The sequence below is a fragment of the Adiantum capillus-veneris genome, chromosome 3, assembly GCF_014529385.1.
Source record: "Adiantum capillus-veneris isolate H3 chromosome 3, ASM1452938v2, whole genome shotgun sequence".
In the NCBI taxonomy this organism is placed as follows: domain Eukaryota; kingdom Viridiplantae; phylum Streptophyta; class Polypodiopsida; order Polypodiales; family Pteridaceae; genus Adiantum; species Adiantum capillus-veneris.
In genome coordinates, this window is record NC_140933.1 from 56,059,571 (window position 1) to 56,077,708 (window position 18,138).

An 18,138-nucleotide genomic window follows, 5' to 3' on the forward strand; every position below is an offset into this window, starting at 1 on the left:
TCCTCCACTTTGGCTAAGAATCCACAATAAGCTTAACTCCTTCTGGCTTTGAGGTGTCTGCATTGTAGAGAGGTACAGCTGGCTCTTCTCTGATCCGCTTGTTTATTGTAGCTGCCTCATATTTCAGCAATGGATATGGGAGAGAAGGTTGAAGCCACTCGCGCCTGAGATTGCTGGCGTCGATCTTCTGAATGGTCATAGATTTGAAGACCCTCTACTCCCACTCCAAGGCTTCCTTCGTGGTTTCTCTGAGCTCTTCCTCTATTGCCTTACGCAATTTTTCCTCCTCTTCTTGTGTTAGATCCTGTGGCTCTTGAGAGGATCCTGCTATGATTTCCTCTTGCATAGGTGTGTCCACAGGATCTGCCACATTTTCGAGGTCGATGCCCTCATTGGCGGCTGGCCCTTAGCTTTCTGCATCTCCTCTTTGCTGGCCTTTCAACTTTTCAATTTGCCTGAGGAGTGTTTGCTTTTCCGCTTCAGATTGTCCGTCCATATTCACGAGGAGGTCATTAAGTTCGGCGTTTATTCTTTCCGCCTCCTCGAGCTTTATTATCTTCATGCTTTCCACTTCTTCTTGCAGGGCTTTTTGGCCCTCTTCCATTCTAGTTTGCATGACTATAGAACCTTTAGCCATCATCAATCTCTGCTTTTTCTCAAGAGTCAGTTCTTTCTAAAGTTCTTGCATTTGCTCTTCGTAGAGTTGACTCTCAGAAATGATTTGAGTCGAGCTCGTAGCTCTGACTCTAGCAGGTGATACTCGCAGCCTCTGGATGTTTTGATCTTTGACTTTTAGTTGGTCCTTGAGCTCAAGGACTTCATCCGGCTTGCTTCTTGTTCTATCTCTGCTCTTTCATTGGCATTCCTCATGGCCTCTACTTCTTTCGTTTCTTCTGTCAGCTATAGTGTCAGATTATCTCTTTCTTTTTCGGCATCTCGCAATGACTTGCTGAGCTGCTGACACTCTTCTTCAGCTACTTGTATTCTTTTTGTTGCTTCCTGATTTGCTTCTTCCATTGCTTGGCAGTTTTGTAGAGCCCTTGCCAAGCTGGCCTGTAGGTCGGCTTCTCTCTCCTTGTGCCCTTGGCTTTGTGCCTGCAGAGAATGTACTTCCATTTTGATCTTTTCTTCAGTGGCTTTGAGAGTTGTCATTTCTTTCTCTGAATCCATGGATTGTGCCCTCAATCCGGCTAGCTTTGTCATCACCACGTCCCAGTCATTGGAGGGCGGGTGCAGGTCTATCGTGTCTGTAGCAATTTCTTTTAGCTCCACTAGCCTGATGCCTTGCATCTTTTCTTTAGGCTCTGTCCTCGCCAAGTCGAATGCGACTGTGGCGGCTTCTTCCTTCGTATAGCCTGCAGCTAGCAGGTCCAAAAATGCATAGTAAGCCTCATCTAATCCTTTTTGCTCAGTTTTAGGCTTGGCCTCTTCTTTTGGCTCAGGTTCTTGTCTTTGCTCTTGATCTTCTGCTTGCCTTTCTTCTTGTCTTTCCTCAGCCTCCTTATCTTCCTGTGGAGGGCTGCTAGGAGGTGGTGAGGGCGGTGGTGATGGCTGTGGGCTGGGTTTAAGGATATCTGGTAAAGATGCAGGTTTGCCCTTTAAGTCCCTGTCTGCTTTTGTTTTTCTTTCTCTTTCCTGGCTATCTTGCTCATCCATCAGTTTCTGCCTTATCTGTTGTACTTCCTCCTCTATGAAAGGGACATGAGGGATGTTTTCTACTGCAGCATCAAGAATCTCGAAATTCTTGATATAATCTTCAAATCGGTCCCTTTGGACTCTTCTGGACGATCTGGACATAGACTCTAGAGATGGCTTCCAGAGCTCGCTTAAATCACCGTTGAGGGCTCTCTCCGCTCGAAAACTCTCCATTAGCCTCTCTATTCTTGCCGCTTTCTGAGACCTTGTTTCTTTGGCCAACACTTGAGCAAACTCCTTCTTTCCTTTCTTCTGCTCGGGTTGCTCCTCTTCAACTGGCTCTAGCCGTCTTTTCAATCTCGTAGCCACCCTTGGTGCCCTTTGCGGCTCATCTTCCTTGTCTTCTTTTACTCTCAGCCAATCATTCTGAGATGGGGGGTCAGGCCACCTTCCTTTAGCGTGTAGTGCTCCATAAACCACCTTAGTGATCAGTTCTCCTGGCACTATATAGGTTAGCTTTTTGTTGCCCATCTTTACTAAGTTGTCATGTATATATGTCGCATAGTTGATTATCTTTGGGGTGCCTTTTGTCATTGCCCAAGTGAACGTTGTGGCAATTACACCCGGCGGCATCCTGTACTTCTGTGGCCTCTTCGTGCACATGTGGAAGTACTGGTTGTATAATTGGCTCATAATTGCAACTTTTGGATTGGCAATGTCTTCAAAGGTATAATTTGTCTTTTTCTCTTTGTACACCTTGACTTCATCCCTTCTTTTTGTTACACGGTCTCCCTCATTGGAGAGGTCTAGTGCATGGGCTACAACTCACTCAGTGATTAGTCTGCCTTGTAAATCTGTTACCTTGGCCACTCCATCCTCTTTGATGCTTGTTACAAACTCCCATACTCTTTTGATGTCCACCCCCGTCGGTATTGCTTCGAAGTAGTTGTGGAGATCAATTTTCTCCAAGTAGCCGGCCATCTTGCTTCGTACAAACTCATTGAGTTCTCTCGACAGCATTGGTAGCTCTATAACATTGCCTTCATTATCTTTGAACACTCCCTAGTAGATCTTTAGGTCATTGGACTCTAACAGATCCTCTTGTATCCAAGTGCTGGTGGGCTTTAGTGTTCCTTCTGGAATGACAAAGGGTTCCACTTCGTTCAAATAAACCTTGATGGTCATTCTTTTCCTCTTTGCCGATGACTTCGAGGCTACCATAGATCCTGTTGCACTCAGTAGTCCGAAGTTGGCTTTTTTTCCATATTAGCTGCGAAACTGAGTTTTACTTATCCAAATGACTTGAAAATTGAAAATAAAGCTTAAAAGGAACTTGTGAAGCTGTGCATGTGCTCATAGTGCAAATTTGGCCAAAAATTTCCATCTAGACATCCTACGCGTAGGATGTCTTTTTCATCAGAATTGGTTCATACTTGACATGCAGGTAGTGTAAGACTCATGGAACATGGATATATGCTTGGATTTGAATTTGGATATCAAAAAGTGAATTTTTGGGATGATAAAGGCTTTAGGTCACAATTTGGGTAGAATGTCCATCATAGGTAGCAATTGATGTCTAAATGGGTTGAAAATTGGTATATGGGCTCATTGCACCATGGTATTGGCTCCCATGATGTCATTCTTTGCACAGAAGGCTAAATTTATGCTGGAGACATCCTACGCATAGGATGTCTTTTTCATCAAAATGACATGAAACTTGTTCTGTGGGTTGTCCTTGGCCTATGGAACATGGCCATGTTCTTGGATTTGAATTTGGACAAGATTTGATGCTTGTAAGGCTCTGAGAGGTGTTTTTGGGCTCAAAAAGTGTATCTTGAGGGTGTTGGGGGTCAAAAGTGATTAAAATGGATTCAAACTTGATATATGGGCTCCTGATGATGAGGTGATTGGATCTGGAATGACAAATCATCCCTTGCATGTCAAAAAGGTCAAATAGACATCCTACGCGTAGGATGTCTATTTTATCATTTTTTCTCCCTGACCACACAGATTGTTTGTTGATGTGTTGGTGAATGTGTTGTGCAAGTTTCATGAGATTTGGACAAGATTTGGTAGGTCTCTGGCCCATTATTACCTCTATGCCCTAACTTTGCGTTTTTCCATGCATATGAGGTCAAATTTGGTCCAAATGTGATGAAACTTGGTGGATAGCTTGTAAATGTCATTCAGAACCTGTGCAGGATGAGAAATGTTGGAGTTTGTGCCAAAAAGTACCCTTGAGACATTCTACTCGTAAGATGTCTCCTGGTGATTTTTTCATTGCTGGTGCTCCCAGTGCTTGCCCTTGGCCCCCCTAAGTCCCTTTTGAGCCTACTTTCAACAAAAAAGTCAAATGGATAGAGAACAACTCCCTGTGTGGACTTCAGAGCCTCCGAGCCGTTTTCTGAAGTTTTGGAGTGCTTTTTGGCGATGAAATTTCTTGATGTTAGTCTCCATAGCTTCTCGATCCCTTGGGAATCCTTGCCGTATGGTTTTTGTCGACTTTGGCTTCATCGGAGCTCCATTTGGCAATTTGTTGCTCTAGAAACACCCATGGTTGCGTTTACATACCTTTGATGATTTGTGGTGGTCTACCACCATAGGACTTGGTTGTTGATGGTCTAGGAAAGCCGCTCGTGAAGTTTAGTGGCAAACGGGCTTGCGGTTTGGCCGCAAGTGCAATTTGACGCTTTGTGTGTCTGATGCCGTTTTCTGAATTTTAGTGCCGCTTCCGGTCACTTTTTGGTCATACGGGTCATATAGACTTGTCGAGCATGTCGAGATGCTCCTACCCATGAATTCTGGTAGCATTTGGTCGCCGTTTCTCCGATTTCCCATTTGGTGGCCTCTTGCGGGTTTCTGGGAATTAGGGTTTTTCCCGATGGTTTCCTACTGCCTTTGGCTATCCAGGACTGGTCTCCTAAACTAAGGTAAGCTACCGATGAAGTCTTGTTGCTTTCGGGTTAGCCGTTAAGCCGCCGTCTCTACTTGTAGATCTCTATCGTTCGCTTTATGTGTGACCCCTACGCTAGTTTTCGCGACATAATGACAAACATGCGCGAAAAGCTCAAGGTGGTGAGCCAACCTCTCATGTCTGGAGCTCGTCGGGTAGTCGTGCGCGTGGTAGAAGCTGTTGGAAGGTCAATCCGCTCTAGGTGGCAGAAGCTCTCTACGCAAACTCAATAGTGAGAATGAGCTAAAAATGGGATGAAAATTTCTTATAATGGAGGTCTCCGAACCACTTTTCATGAAATTTGACATGTGCTCCTATCTTCTTACGAAATGCGGTTTAAGCTCAAAAATTTCTTGATTTGGACTCCATTTGCTCTGTTTACCATAAATTTGGCATTTCGGTCAAAATCTGACCAAAACACGCTTTTCGCTCCAATCTCATAATTGTACCCCCACTATACCATAGGTTGTCCTATAGTCACTGATCATCCCCATATTTTCTTGTTTTTTATTACAACTGTTTGTCACTTGCTTTTTGTATTTTTGAAGTTTTTCTGTCGAAAATTAGCAAAATTAAAAAGAAAATAGCAAATCAAACCCAAAAAATCTCCAAAAATCATAATAAATCACAAACATCATCGCAACACATTATATACACTCACATGCAATTTTTATGGCCGGATTTCTCCGTTTTATCAATATTTTGCCTGAAAAATAGCTATTTCTACTTATATACACACACCTAGAGGCTTGATTTGGTGTTTGGCCCCATATACCTGTAGCTTCATATTGTATAAGGACATATATACTTAGGTTACTCGAGAAATTATTGCAATCAAACAACAACCCTTAAAATAGTCGAAAATCATGCCCTTTTTTGTTGTTTCTGTTATTGGTTCCGTATTTGAGAGTGTCTCTAGAATACCTCCCCCCCTCCTAGCTGGAGTCCTCCCGGACGACAAAGTATCGCCTCGGTGTATGTGCCATGCATAGGTTGAAAAAGTTGTGCTAATGCCTGGCCGATTAATGTGGCCCTACGTTATGCATACTCGGTCAATGCATGAAAAAATTAATGTTGTGCAAGAGAAGGGAATAAGCAAGATGCTTATTGGCATTCGCCGTCGAGGTTTCCTGCTTTCTTTGCAAGTAACAGCTGTAACTCTACTGCTCCCTGTTTAATTGTCTTTTTTGCAAAAGGCAATTGCTTTGCCGACACTGTTGATGGAGTCGTAGTTGTTTTTAAGGGAAAAATTGGTTGGTCCGTATGGCCATTGCTTTCCATTTGTATTTTGTTGTTGCCAGTTTTTGTAGGATGATTTGGCACTTTCTCGTTTGCCACTGGTTTGTCTTTTTTTCGCATCCACATATGTCGGTTTTCCTTTTTGAAATGCAGCTGTTTGCTTTCCGTTGTTGCTTGTACTGAAGGGAGTTCCTTTTGCTTTTGCTTTGGTATCCAAATTTGAGTGACATTTGGATTATGGCTAAACATTTTCTTTGGGATCCATATCTGTTTTATGCCCGTGGTTTGTGGTTGAACCATCTGCTTTGTTGGAATCCTTTTGTTGCATTGTTGTTTGTCTGCCATGTCATTTCTATCCTTCCGCATCCATACTTGTTTTCCTTGTTTTGGTAGCCTAGATTTTTGCATTGTGGCCGTTGACTTCATGTGTCTGTAAGTAGTATGGTTAGCTTTTACCTAATTTTTGGTCTCGGGTATCATGTTGTTCTTTGATGGCATTTGTGATTTTGGCTTTGTTTCCAGTGATTGCATGGCTTGCAGTTGAGCATGCTGGTATTGCTGAGCAAAAGCTATCACCTGTTGTTCATGTTCATGCAGAATTTTGACTGTCTTTGCTTTCCAATCTATCTACACATTGTAGTCTTTTTGCCAAGGTTTCCCCAGCATCATTGGGTGTTGTGTGGTTTCTTTTGTCACCACATAGAATTTGTGTGGGTAAATATATTGATGTATCTGTACATGCAATATAGTCCATCCCAATGTTTTCAACGGGTGTGATGTGCTACTTTCCAGCACTTGAGAAGTAGGATGAAGTTGACCTGTGACTTTGAGCTGTTGGTATAATCCGTAAGAGATCAAATTTGCTTGAGCACCCGAATCAAGCAAGGCTGTTGATTCAACTTGATTGCTGCCCACTTTGACCGCAATTATTGGCTCAAAGTGGAAGACCAATACATTCTCCACACAGCTCAATATGAGACCATTCTCCTGCTAGCATAGTCGTTGTACTCTGAGCGCTATATCGAATCAGGGAAGCTTGGTCTTGACTTAAAGGACCAGGGATATGCTATGTTGGATATCCTCTCTCAGATCTTGAAGGGGGGAACCCGGTGAAGATGAGGTTTATTGGCTTTAGATTGGTCCATACTTGGATGGGGCGCATGGAAAGAGATGGTTACCCTCTGGAGCTGACAGTTGCAGATGGATAGCTACCAAGCAGGCATGAAGTCGCTCGTCATTTTATCCAAATTCGCCATGAATTAATTGCCTCTGTGTTACCCTATCAAAGAGAGGGATACACAAACGGTTTGTGATGCTAAAATCTTTTTGAGGAGACTCTTTTGTTATTATCACTTCAAGACATTGTTTGGCCACTGCTCTTATTCAAGCAACACAAAGATATCCCTTTGTAGAGCAGATGAGTTGCCAGATCAACGTAGAAGATGGATGTGTAAGTTGCTGAGCTTCTCAAATCTATATATGACTGGTGTAAATCTATTGGAGAGGTTTTGAGTTCTTGAAAGAGAGAGAAAAAAAGTGAGTTGAAGAAGTCTCATGAGAGATCGAGCTTTCAGCTACTGAAAGGCGACATTGTGCATGTGCCCATGCGTGTTCTCCACATTCTTCACGAACGTGTTACCAGACAATAAACCTTAGTTAACTCCAGGTCGGCTCCCAAAATTGAAACTTTCCGGTATTGCAAGTCACAAAAAAGATGCACTAGAGTGCAAAATTATCATGCATACTAAGTAACAAAAAAGGCCTAACAAACATTTAACCTTTTGCATGCTTGGGATGACTTCATGATTGATCTAGCGCGGACAATGGGTGCCTCTTACACACTACTGGCTGCCCAAGGATGGCCAGCAGATGCATGCAAAGACCTGGCAGCCATGGGAATGGCCATTTTTAGGTCTCCGTTCCCTGTTCCCATCTCAATTTCCCGTTCGTTCCCGATCCCCATTCTATGTCTCAGATATGAGTATCCGAAACAGGGAATGGCATTTCATGCATGTTGCCCTTTCCCGTTCCGGGTAACTATGAGCCATGTGCCAAAAGACATATCTTAGACTCCCAGCCAGCCCCCCCCCCCCCCCCCCCCCCCCCCCCCCCCCAAAAAAAAAAAAAGACAACTTCCAAGAAACTCATCACAACTAAGCATGTGATATATATTACATACTAATGCTAGGAGGAGACAAACACCCCTCTTTCAAGTCCAATGCACCTTGAGCGGTCACTCTAGCAAAGAAAGACAAGTTGTGCTCTAGCTTTAATGACAACATTGTAAGTTTCAACCATAATTGACGGCACAAATATTTTGAATTCATACACCCTTTATGCACTGTGTGGATTGAGAAACAAGCTACTACACAGCCTTATGACTGTTGAAGCGGAAGGAACGACACAATCTTGTGCTTGAAAACCTCGGGAGTCATTAGAAGCTTCACTCTAGCCACCTCTTTGCCTTCTATGACAAACACTATGGTAGGTACAATGCGCACTGCCATCATCTTTGTAGCCTCCTGCATCACAACGACGACTAGTTTAAATACCAAATCAACCATAAATCAAGCTGTGTTTGGTTGAACAATCTAGCCACGAGCATTATATTACAGCTAGACTCTTAATATCCAAGGGTTCTGATCCGCTCTTGAGTCTTGAGGCGGCCAAGGCCTTCTTTTGTGATCCTACGCACAGAGCCTCCTCTCAATGCATTGAGAGAAGGCTACCCATTGAAGATAGCTACATGTGGATGGTATTTTAAGCACATGCCAAACCCATGTTTACTAGCTAGTGTTTGAAAGGGGAGGGCACACCTCCCGTTTCCCGACAAGAAAAGGTTAGTCTAGGCAGAACCACATCAAAAACAACGCCCCAGCAGTTTTCCCACATAGCCTGTCCTTGCTCTTAAGGTTTTTAAATGTCACCACCAATATGCAAACACAAACTACCCAAGGTCCATAGCTACACATGAGAGGTAGTCAGCAAAAAGAAGATGAAACCTACCAAAGGATTTTGATTGACGTACGGAGACAAGTAGCATGCCATAAATTCTAATGCAGAAAAATGCAGATACTGACAGAACTACTTTCACATATGTGTTTCCCATCTCTCTGTCTCAAAAATGACTGCATGAACCTGCAGGTCGAGCCTATCATCACGTGGACAGATCAACGCTTTCTCTGTGCATGTAGCTTTGAGGCTTTGTTAAAAGATTTTTGGCAAGTTTTGCCCATAGAAACCAGAGCTAGCAATCACATGCGCACACAAGCCATAATGTGTGTAGTTTCGTTTCAATGGAAATCATGGTCAAAAGCATACATTTATGCTTGTTCACATACCAATACAAAACAGCACTTGAAGGTAATGTACATATGTTCATGGATGGTTCAAACCCTAATTTACATTCCATGAAGGACAATGTGCAAAAGCTCTGCACCACTTCTTGTGCCTCTCTCTTTCTGCGGCAAAAAAATACACGCACTAGCTCAGCCATTCAATCGATTATGCGCGAGCGTGCGTACCTTGACTTCGTCGATGTCTAGTTTGCAAAACACCACGTTTGGAAAATCTTTCTTCTGCTGCACCATCATGTCATACATGACCTTTGAAGGCTCGCTCCACGATCCGTAGAACATCGCTACATTCTGCCAGTGAGAAACGTCATACAAGGTTAAGAAGAGGGCATGCATCAGTGTATCACACACACACTCACACACACACACACACAGAGAGAGAGAGAGAGAGAGAGAGAGAGAGAGAGATTTACCAGTTGATTGGCAACGATGCAGTCCTCTACTGTGGCCATCCATGAGTTTGCAGAAGGGCAGTGTATGACATTGTTCTCATCAACCGTGCTTGAGTTCTGCATATTGCGCTCTCTCTCTCTCTCTCTCTCTCTCTCACACACACACACACACACACAATTTTTTATAGAAAAAAAAAAACACAGTCTCTCTCTCAAATTAAAATTCTCAATGCCCGGAGAGATCCTTGCATTCAAGAATTTATAAGGCTCATGCTAAATATAATCCACTAATGATTATGAGCTCTTAAAAACAAAAAAATTATAAGACCCGCCGGAGATGTGGGTGTGGGTGAGTAGGTGCAATCCTGTAAAACTAGTCGAAGCCAAGCTTTGAGCGGTTTTTTGGCTTTGTAAAAGAAACCTTTAGGGTTCTGTTGGGTTAGGGAGATTTTATTGTTTTTAGTGCATGATGGAGACTTACCTTTCATTTCACATCATGACAGTCTTTACTTTTCTTGCATTCTGTTGTTCTAGAATGCTAACGTAAAGCTTCACCTTGCATAATTTTAGTAAATTCTACACACACACATGTTTTTTTGAGTTTCTAAAAGAAACCCTTAGTGTTGGGTTGGCTTAGGGGGCACTTTATATTTTTCAGTGCATGATGGACACTTACCTTTCATTTTACGTACTATCTTTATTTTTCTTGCATTCTATTGTTTTAGAATACTAAAGTGAAGTTTCACCTTACATAATTTTAGTAAATTTTACACACACGCACATATATGTTTTTTTTGCATTCTGTTGTTTTAAAATGCTAAAGTGAAGCTTCACCTCTAATAAATTCTACACACACATATATTAATTAGTTCTTTCATTTCACAATTTTACATAGCTTTACATTTCTTGCATTTTATAGCTTGATTCCAATTAATGTTAACATTAAGCGGCTATTGATTGAGTTTCCTCCTCACAAAGAAAAAAACCAGAAATACTAGAAGAAATTTTGAGGTTTGCAAAATGTTTAGTCGATTTTCTCACATATTTCATCCGTTTTTCTTTCATTTACCATGGTTTGCAACTAGCTAGTCTCGATTTTCAATGGGCTCAAGACTAAGCTGATGCGATCCTTTTCCAAACACTGATACCAGTTTGTAATTTTATCACTTTTTTATTGTTTTTGAAAGCCGTCGTGACTCTTTCACTTGTTTTGCATTCTATTGTTTTAGAATGCTAAAGTGAAGCTTCACCTTGCATAATCCTAATAAATTCTACATACACACATATATTAATTAGTTCTTTTTATTTTACCTTTCATTTCACAACTTCACATGGCTTTACATTTATTGCATTTCACAACTTGATTCCAATCAGTGTTAACGTTAGAGAAAGTCTCTTTTATTAAGCAGTTGTTGATTGAGTTTCCTCCTCACAAAGAAGAAAACCAAAAATACTAGCAAAATTTTTGAGATTTGTAGAATTTTTGGACGACTTTCTCACATATTTTATCGATTTTTCTCCCGTTTACCATGGTTTGCAGCTAGCTACTCTCGATTTTCAATCGACTCAAGACTAACTTGAGTCAATCCTTTTCCAAACACTAATTCCAGTTTAATTCAACCTAACAATTTTATCACTTTCTTATTGTTTTGAAAGCCGTCGTGACCCTTTCACTTGTTTAAACAAAATTATAAGACCCAACATTCAAACTCGGAATTTATAAGATTATAATACATAGTGGCTACTTTCAATTTATAATACCTAGGAATCTCCCCCAATTCCCTACATTCCTTGCCTTGCTATGTAAGCACAAGTAAAACTCCAAGCACGAGCAGGTTTCGAACCCCCGTGGCGCTTGTGTAGCTAACTCACCGAAGCAGCTTGTGCTCGCACGTGTGTACATCAACTTTTTTTAAAAAAACTTCAATTGTTCGTGCAAGCTACCGACCACCTGCGTCTTGCCCACTTCGTTCCTCTTTCTACTCCACCACGTGTGCCTTTTACCTTGCCATTTGATCTTCAAAAGAGCATCTTCATTTTGCCTAATCGCTGTTTTCTAAAATGTGTAGGACATACAAACTCGTAAATTTTACCAGTTTCCTTCTTCACAAAGCTCGAGGAATTTTGCAATTTTAGCTGGTTTAAAATACATTGACCCCAGTTCTTTACTTTAAACAAAATATAATAGTTGAGAATGAGCATCTCGTAAGGTCAGGTCAAGACATCCCACTACTCCGTACCTGGCACTAGGTAGGGCTACTTTTTATCCATTTTGGAGTATTTTGCCCATTTGATTGGGAAACCCTCTTGCCAACATATCTCACATTAAGTACGGGGATCAACGGTGACAACAAAAAGGGGGGGTATTTCAATGAAAGTCGTATCGATGGAGAAGGCTCATCCTTGGCATTTTATGCATTTTTGGGTATTTTGCCCGTTAGATCGAGAAACCGTCCGACCAACATGATTCACATCGAGTAAGGGGATCGAAGGTGACGGGGTGATTCAATGAAAGTGGTGATGGAGAAGACTCATCCTTGGCTCCAAGTGTTTTGCCCACAATATTTATTACGATAGAGGGACTAATGGAAGTATAATTAAACTCTAGAAGCCATTTTCAAACAATCTAGGCGGTGCGGGAAGCATGCGATCTGTGTGGTGCTTTGCCAAGCCTACGAGGGATGGAGAGCATGGGGGCTCCAAGGCATTGCATGTGGCAAGGGTCTTGCATCAACAATTTGTAGCAGATTTGGTGACGGACTGCGTTAGTGTGGCGAGGTTTGGCTCCAGTGGGGAGCTGCTCTCGGCCATCTACTTAGCTTCGGAATGCTTTCCTTCACCCCCCTCAATTTTTGCATTTAGGGAGAAACCATCCCTCCCTCCTCATCCCCATGAGGGATTTGGTGACTGGTTTCATTATGTGCTCATGATCCCCATGAGGGATTTGGTGGTTGGTTCCATTATGTGGTATGTTGTCCGTGTGGCGTTTTGACATGGAGCTAGTGTATGGCAGACGCTTCTCCATGGTGGTATTGAATCGTCTCATGGGATGGGGCTTTGCCCTCCATATGGTGTGTTTGTCCGTGGCACGGTACTGGTGCTCCTTGAGGACTTGATGTTGGTGCTAGGCTCCCCATTAAAGATTGTGGTTGGGGTCTTTGGCTCAGCTTTTCCATTGAGAAGTGATGGAGCTTGCATGCTCCCCCCTTATGCAGCTACTGCTATGTGATTGAACTTTATTTTGTCGGGTGGCTCCCTTATTTGATGGGTGTTTTTTTTAGTCTGATATGATCTTGGTAATCATGGGGTGGTTCCCATGTTAGCCATGGATCCTCTTGTATTTCTTTTTAGGTGTTCTTTATGATGTCATGGCTTGGTCATCTGAGCATGGCTTATATCTGTAAGTTTATGGTATTGTTAATATCTACTCACCATTGTGAGTTTTGCTAGAAAAAAAACATGTATAAGCCATCTTAGGGAAATTAAACACGAAATTTATAAACTCCAAGGGTTTTACTCCTCCCGGAGTTTTGTACCAACATCAGCCCCCCCCCCCCCCCCCCAAAAAAAAAAAAAAGGACCTTTATAATTCTAGGAAGACCTTTCTAATTTTACAGTTATGTTCTTAATTTAACATTCCTTTTTTTTTCAAAACCCACAATCTGCGGGTGAATATATTATATCAACCAAAAAAATCAAAACAAAATTAGCATGAGCCACGAATACCAACTAGGATCATAAGACATCAAAACCATACTTCTCAAAAACAAGAAACAAGGTGAAAATTTACTATGACCTACATAAAACTATTGAGAAGAATTTCATAATAAGAGAAATAAGGTGAAGAGACACAAAGGTCTGCTCAACTAAGGGGAGGAAAGAGATTTATGGAAAGTAAGTTTAAATGAGTGCCTACAATATTCAAATAAAATTTTATTGTGATTTAATATAAAATATATTATCAATTATACATACATAATTTCAAATAGTTTATATATTAAGAAAGTCCCCAATTAAATAACAAGGTAAAAGATGCACATTCTACATTATCATTTGAAAACAAAGTAAAATGAAAAGGAAATAAAATAAAAATATACACTATATTATTCATTATACATACACAAGCTAGATTCACAAGAGCCGGTGGCAAAACCTCCCACTCTTTCTTCCACTTCTTTCTTCATTCACAAGGGACACAGGTGCTTCATTCTGCAAGATTTTGACGTCCAATGAGTTGTAATGTAGTGTTAGTGTTGAGCAACACATAGCCATTGGACTCAATTCAGGCACTACGATCCATGTTTTGTATTGAAAAGTGGATGTTAGAACTACTCTTCTGGGGGAGGGGAGGAGAGGGGAGGGGTCTCACTAATTGCTTAGTGGGTAGTACATTTCCTATTGTGCCAATGGACAGCCTCCATGATGGAGGCACGCTCCTTTTTTAATGTCTTTCGTCGGCTCTTGGAAACCCGACCACAATCACGAATGGTTTATACACACTATCATTAAAAAAACAAAATAAAATAAAAAAGATACATTAAAAAACTAAAATAAAAAAATATACTACTATCTTCGTAAAAAGAGACAGATTAAATAAACATAGAGAAAATAAAATAATTTAACAACTCAATGAGATGAATCTTTGTGAAGTTCTTAAATAAAAGAATAAAAGGACTCTTTACAAATGAAAATAATAATCAGTTATTAAATGAATACTTCACATAGGAATCAAACTCCTACTAATACTCTTTAATATTTTGTTCTTTAAAGTCTTTTTTAACATGAAAAACAAGTGACAGGGTCACAACGGCTTTCTATAAAAATAAGAAAGTGATAAAGTCATTAGGTTGAGTTTAAATGGAATGAATATTTGGGAAAGGATTGCCTAAGTTTAGTCTTGAGCCAGTTAAAAATTGAGACTAGCCGGTTGTACATCATGGTAAAGACAAGAAAAACAATGAAATATAATATAAAAAAAATCAAAATTCTTGCAAGTTTTAAATTTATGCTAGTATTTTCGGTTCGCTTCTTTGTGAGGAGGAAATTAAGCTAACGATCGCTTGAATAAAAGAGACTTTCTCAAATATTGACTAGAATTAATTTATAAAATGCAAAAAAAGTCAAGCCATGTGAAGCTGTGAAATAAAATGTGAAATAAAAAAAACTCATCAATATATGTGTGTGTGTATCTATAGAATTTACTAGAATTATGCAAGGTAAAGCTTCACTTTGACATTCTAAAACAATAGAATGTAAGAAAAGTAAAGATATGTTAGGATGTGAAATAAAAAGATCCATTTATTATTTTATAATTGAAACGACATTTAAGGTAAGGCTCGATCATCACTGAAAACATTGAAAGTATGCCCAACCCAACTCTCCTCTAAGGCTTCTTTTAGAAAGCCAAAAATGAAAGCACGTTTGGAAATAGCATTTGAAAAGAAATGATTTATTTCTCTTCAACTTTTACGGGACACATGTCAAGCAACTAGAATTGAATGACATTCACCATATGGATACTGAGACTTTTAGCATGCCAAAAATGACACTAGTATTGTAAAACATGTGGTATCACAATAAAATATTATGTTTTTTGAATGAAAAAAGTGTAACAAGGAACTATTTAGATTACATATATTTCAAAAGCATAAAATGTATTGTTTGACACAATACTCAATGCCAGAGAGAGGATACACAAATGTTTCTTACAAGGGTCTAAAAGAAATAATAAAAGAAAGTTTATTATCATTAGCTTGCCATGTGGCACTCATCAGCAAGCTTTATCCAATGGTCCAGTGATGCGCCCAAAATCCAACCCTTTACTAAGGACTACTTATGTAGTCCAAAAAAAACCTTAAGGTTAAAACTTGAGCTTGAATTATAAATCCCAACCAATTATCAATGCCATGAAAATTTGTTTTTAAATAGAAATGATGAGAAAAGAGAGATCTTCTAGTACCCAAGGCTATTCCTCAAGTCTCCATCTCACATCCAATATATGGCAGGTCCAAATTTGATTTGATTTGATTTGATTCCAACTTTGGATTGTTTCTCGCTGGCGGAAGATCTTGGACAAGGAGATTAGCAATGAAGAATTTCATCCGCCCTAAAAGAAAATTATGCATCTCCTCCATGCAGAGCTTTGCTCTTTATTACCTCCCACCTTCCAACTAAGTGCACATACCACCTCATCCACCTCACTATCATGCACCCATGACTGAGAGAAGCGTCCCTTACTTTTTCTAAGCCTAGCCAAGGATGTAGGTTTAGATTTGATAGTGGGTTTTCCACCCCTACTACCCTAAACAACCCAAAATGAAAAGCACCTGATGATTCTATGGATCTAGGTTATAATTTTACAAAACCACCTACCCTCCCCCTATTACCAAAACATTTTTTGTAGCCAAAGAAAATTAGGGCACGCTTTATCTCTTTTGGTAATTAGGTCAGAAGTTGAAGGATTTACTGGTATTTATACTGAAACTATGAAAATTATGCTAGTATTTAAAGGCAAGCTCATAATCTAGTTGAGATTTTGCAAATTTAGCGGGTTGAAAATACACTAAAACCCCGTCCCTTCCCCCCATGGCGCACGCCCTTCCTTCCTTTAATGCATTGTAGTACTCAATCTTGAAGAAGGTTCATTTTCAAGGGTTACATCACTCCCTTTGGTGCTTTAAATTTCGTACTACAAAGTGCATAAAATAAATCTTGTGTGATTGCATCTATCTTGCAAAATCTAAGGAAAATTTGTGCTTTGTAGAGTCCCATATCCCCCTTAGTGCTCACATATTCCAATTTCTAGTGTCAATTAATGGATTGAAAATGAAAAATCTTGGTTGTAAATAGATCAAACCTTGATTCTTGATTTTCAAGGTAAAAAATTAGACATTTGAGATATAAAGCATGGGAATACCTAGATTTTGGCATAAATCAAGCTTGTCTCATGAGTCGGCGCTTAAAAAGCTTGGCCAAGAAAATGGTTGTTTTTGAGCCGTGACTATCTAGCCCTTTTGAAGCTGGTTGATGAGGTTGGTGGGTAGTGTTGAAGAAAGGTCCATTTTTAGGTGTTGCATCGTTCTCTTTTGGTGAAGGTGTAGAACCCTTGTCCCCCCATTTTAATGCATGTATTTAAGAAGGTTCATTTTCAAGGTGAATTTTATAATACATCCTTGGTGTTGATGTTTTTGGCTTTCTAAAACAATCCTTAGAGTCATAGAGAAGAAGAGAGTTAGTTGTACTCTATGGTACATTTGATATTTTATTATTTGGTGTTGTGATTCTACCTACCTTTTCATAGGAAAGCATTGAAATCTTCTTTTGTTGTCCAATCTTGGTGCACTGAGCTAGTGAGCATACATGTGCATAAAGTAGGTTTAGTTTCCAATGTTGGTACTCTCTTAGCTGTAGTTTTCCTAGTTGTAGGTTTTTGTCCTTCAGAAGGCCATAGGAGAGTGGGTAGAGAATTGTGCACTTTCTGGATCGTTGATTAAAAATCACAGATTGGCGACACATGTCAGGTGAGTTTGTTTTATAATGTATACGGATCTTTCCATCATTGTAACTTGGTCCCTTCTTTTACTGCTTAATTGACTTCTTTGTTTTATAAAAATTATATTTTTTCTTAATAATGTAAATGGATCTTTCCATCATTGTAATTTGGACCTTTTTTTCAATGCTCATTAGACTTTTTTTCTTTTTTAAATCTTTGTTTACTTTATAAGTTGTATATAAGTTATATTTTCCTTTTAGAATGTAAGTCTCTTTTATCATTGTAATTTGGTCCCATTATTTAATACTCACTTGACTTTTTTTTTTAAATCTTTGTTAATTTATAAATGAGTCTCTTCATTTAAGGATCTAATGACTTTCTTGTCAACTTTTTGATTTAAAATATGTTTTTTTTCTTATAAATTTTATTTTCATTTACAGACAATTTCTTACTAAAAAATTATTAATTGTCTTTAATGAAAGAATCTTTTCACCACTGAGAATTTTTTTTCAACTTTTGTTTTTGATATGCAAATGTGTACCTTATTACTTTAGTGCATGTATTATTATTAGAGATTAGTTTTATAATTTTTTCACAACTATGATTTTTTTTTCAACTTTTTGTTTGATATGTAAATTTCACCTTGTTACTTTAGTGCATGTATTATTATTAGGGATAATGTTTAGATATTTTCAATATTCATTCTATCCTAAAGATATTATGGATTTCTTTCATTTAATAGCATGCATCAATTTATTGTATAATTTGTTTTATTGATATATTTATACAAGAATTAGATCAATTCCTAAACTCTCACTAATATTTTATATGCTTTATATTTTCATGGGGTCAATTAATATAACACTCATACATAAGGGCATAAGGAAAAGCAAAGATTTTGGGTGCAATTCTTTTACCATTGAATTGAATTGTTGGATGTTCTCCATGTGGAATTTAAACGTTTTTTGATTTTAATGTGTGCATATGGAAGTGCCTTCCCACTCTCTCACTTTGTTGGACTTTAGGTAGCTCTCTCTCTCTCTCTCTCTCTCTCTCTCTCTCTCTCTCGTA

The 18,138-nt window shown here is 39.4% G+C and overlaps 1 protein-coding gene across 1 annotated transcript; it reads right to left on the reverse strand.

Annotated features, from left to right (window-relative positions):
- Positions 1–8,073: 8,073 nt before the first annotated feature.
- On the reverse strand, positions 8,074–9,957 carry LOC147460953 (thioredoxin H-type-like). Its single transcript, XM_086508624.1, has 3 exons — positions 9,597–9,957; positions 9,352–9,474; positions 8,074–8,349 (listed from the first exon to the last, which is right to left on the reverse strand). Exons 1-3 carry the CDS (start codon positions 9,696–9,698, stop codon positions 8,203–8,205), a joined length of 372 nt encoding a protein of 123 aa, XP_086364750.1. The 5' UTR covers positions 9,699–9,957; the 3' UTR covers positions 8,074–8,202.
- Positions 9,958–18,138: the final 8,181 nt, after the last annotated feature.

Bases quoted from the DNA above. Each gene is read 5' to 3' on its own strand.
- LOC147460953 (XM_086508624.1), bottom strand. From the start codon at position 9,698: ATGCAGAACTCAAGCACGGTTGATGAGAACAATGTCATACACTGCCCT. The intron at 9,475-9,596 runs GTAAATCTCTCT...TCTCACTGGCAG, and splicing joins GCATCGTTGCCAATCAACTG to AATGTAGCGATGTTCTACGG. The intron at 8,350-9,351 runs GTACGCACGCTC...GTTGTGATGCAG, and splicing joins TAGACATCGACGAAGTCAAG to GAGGCTACAAAGATGATGGC.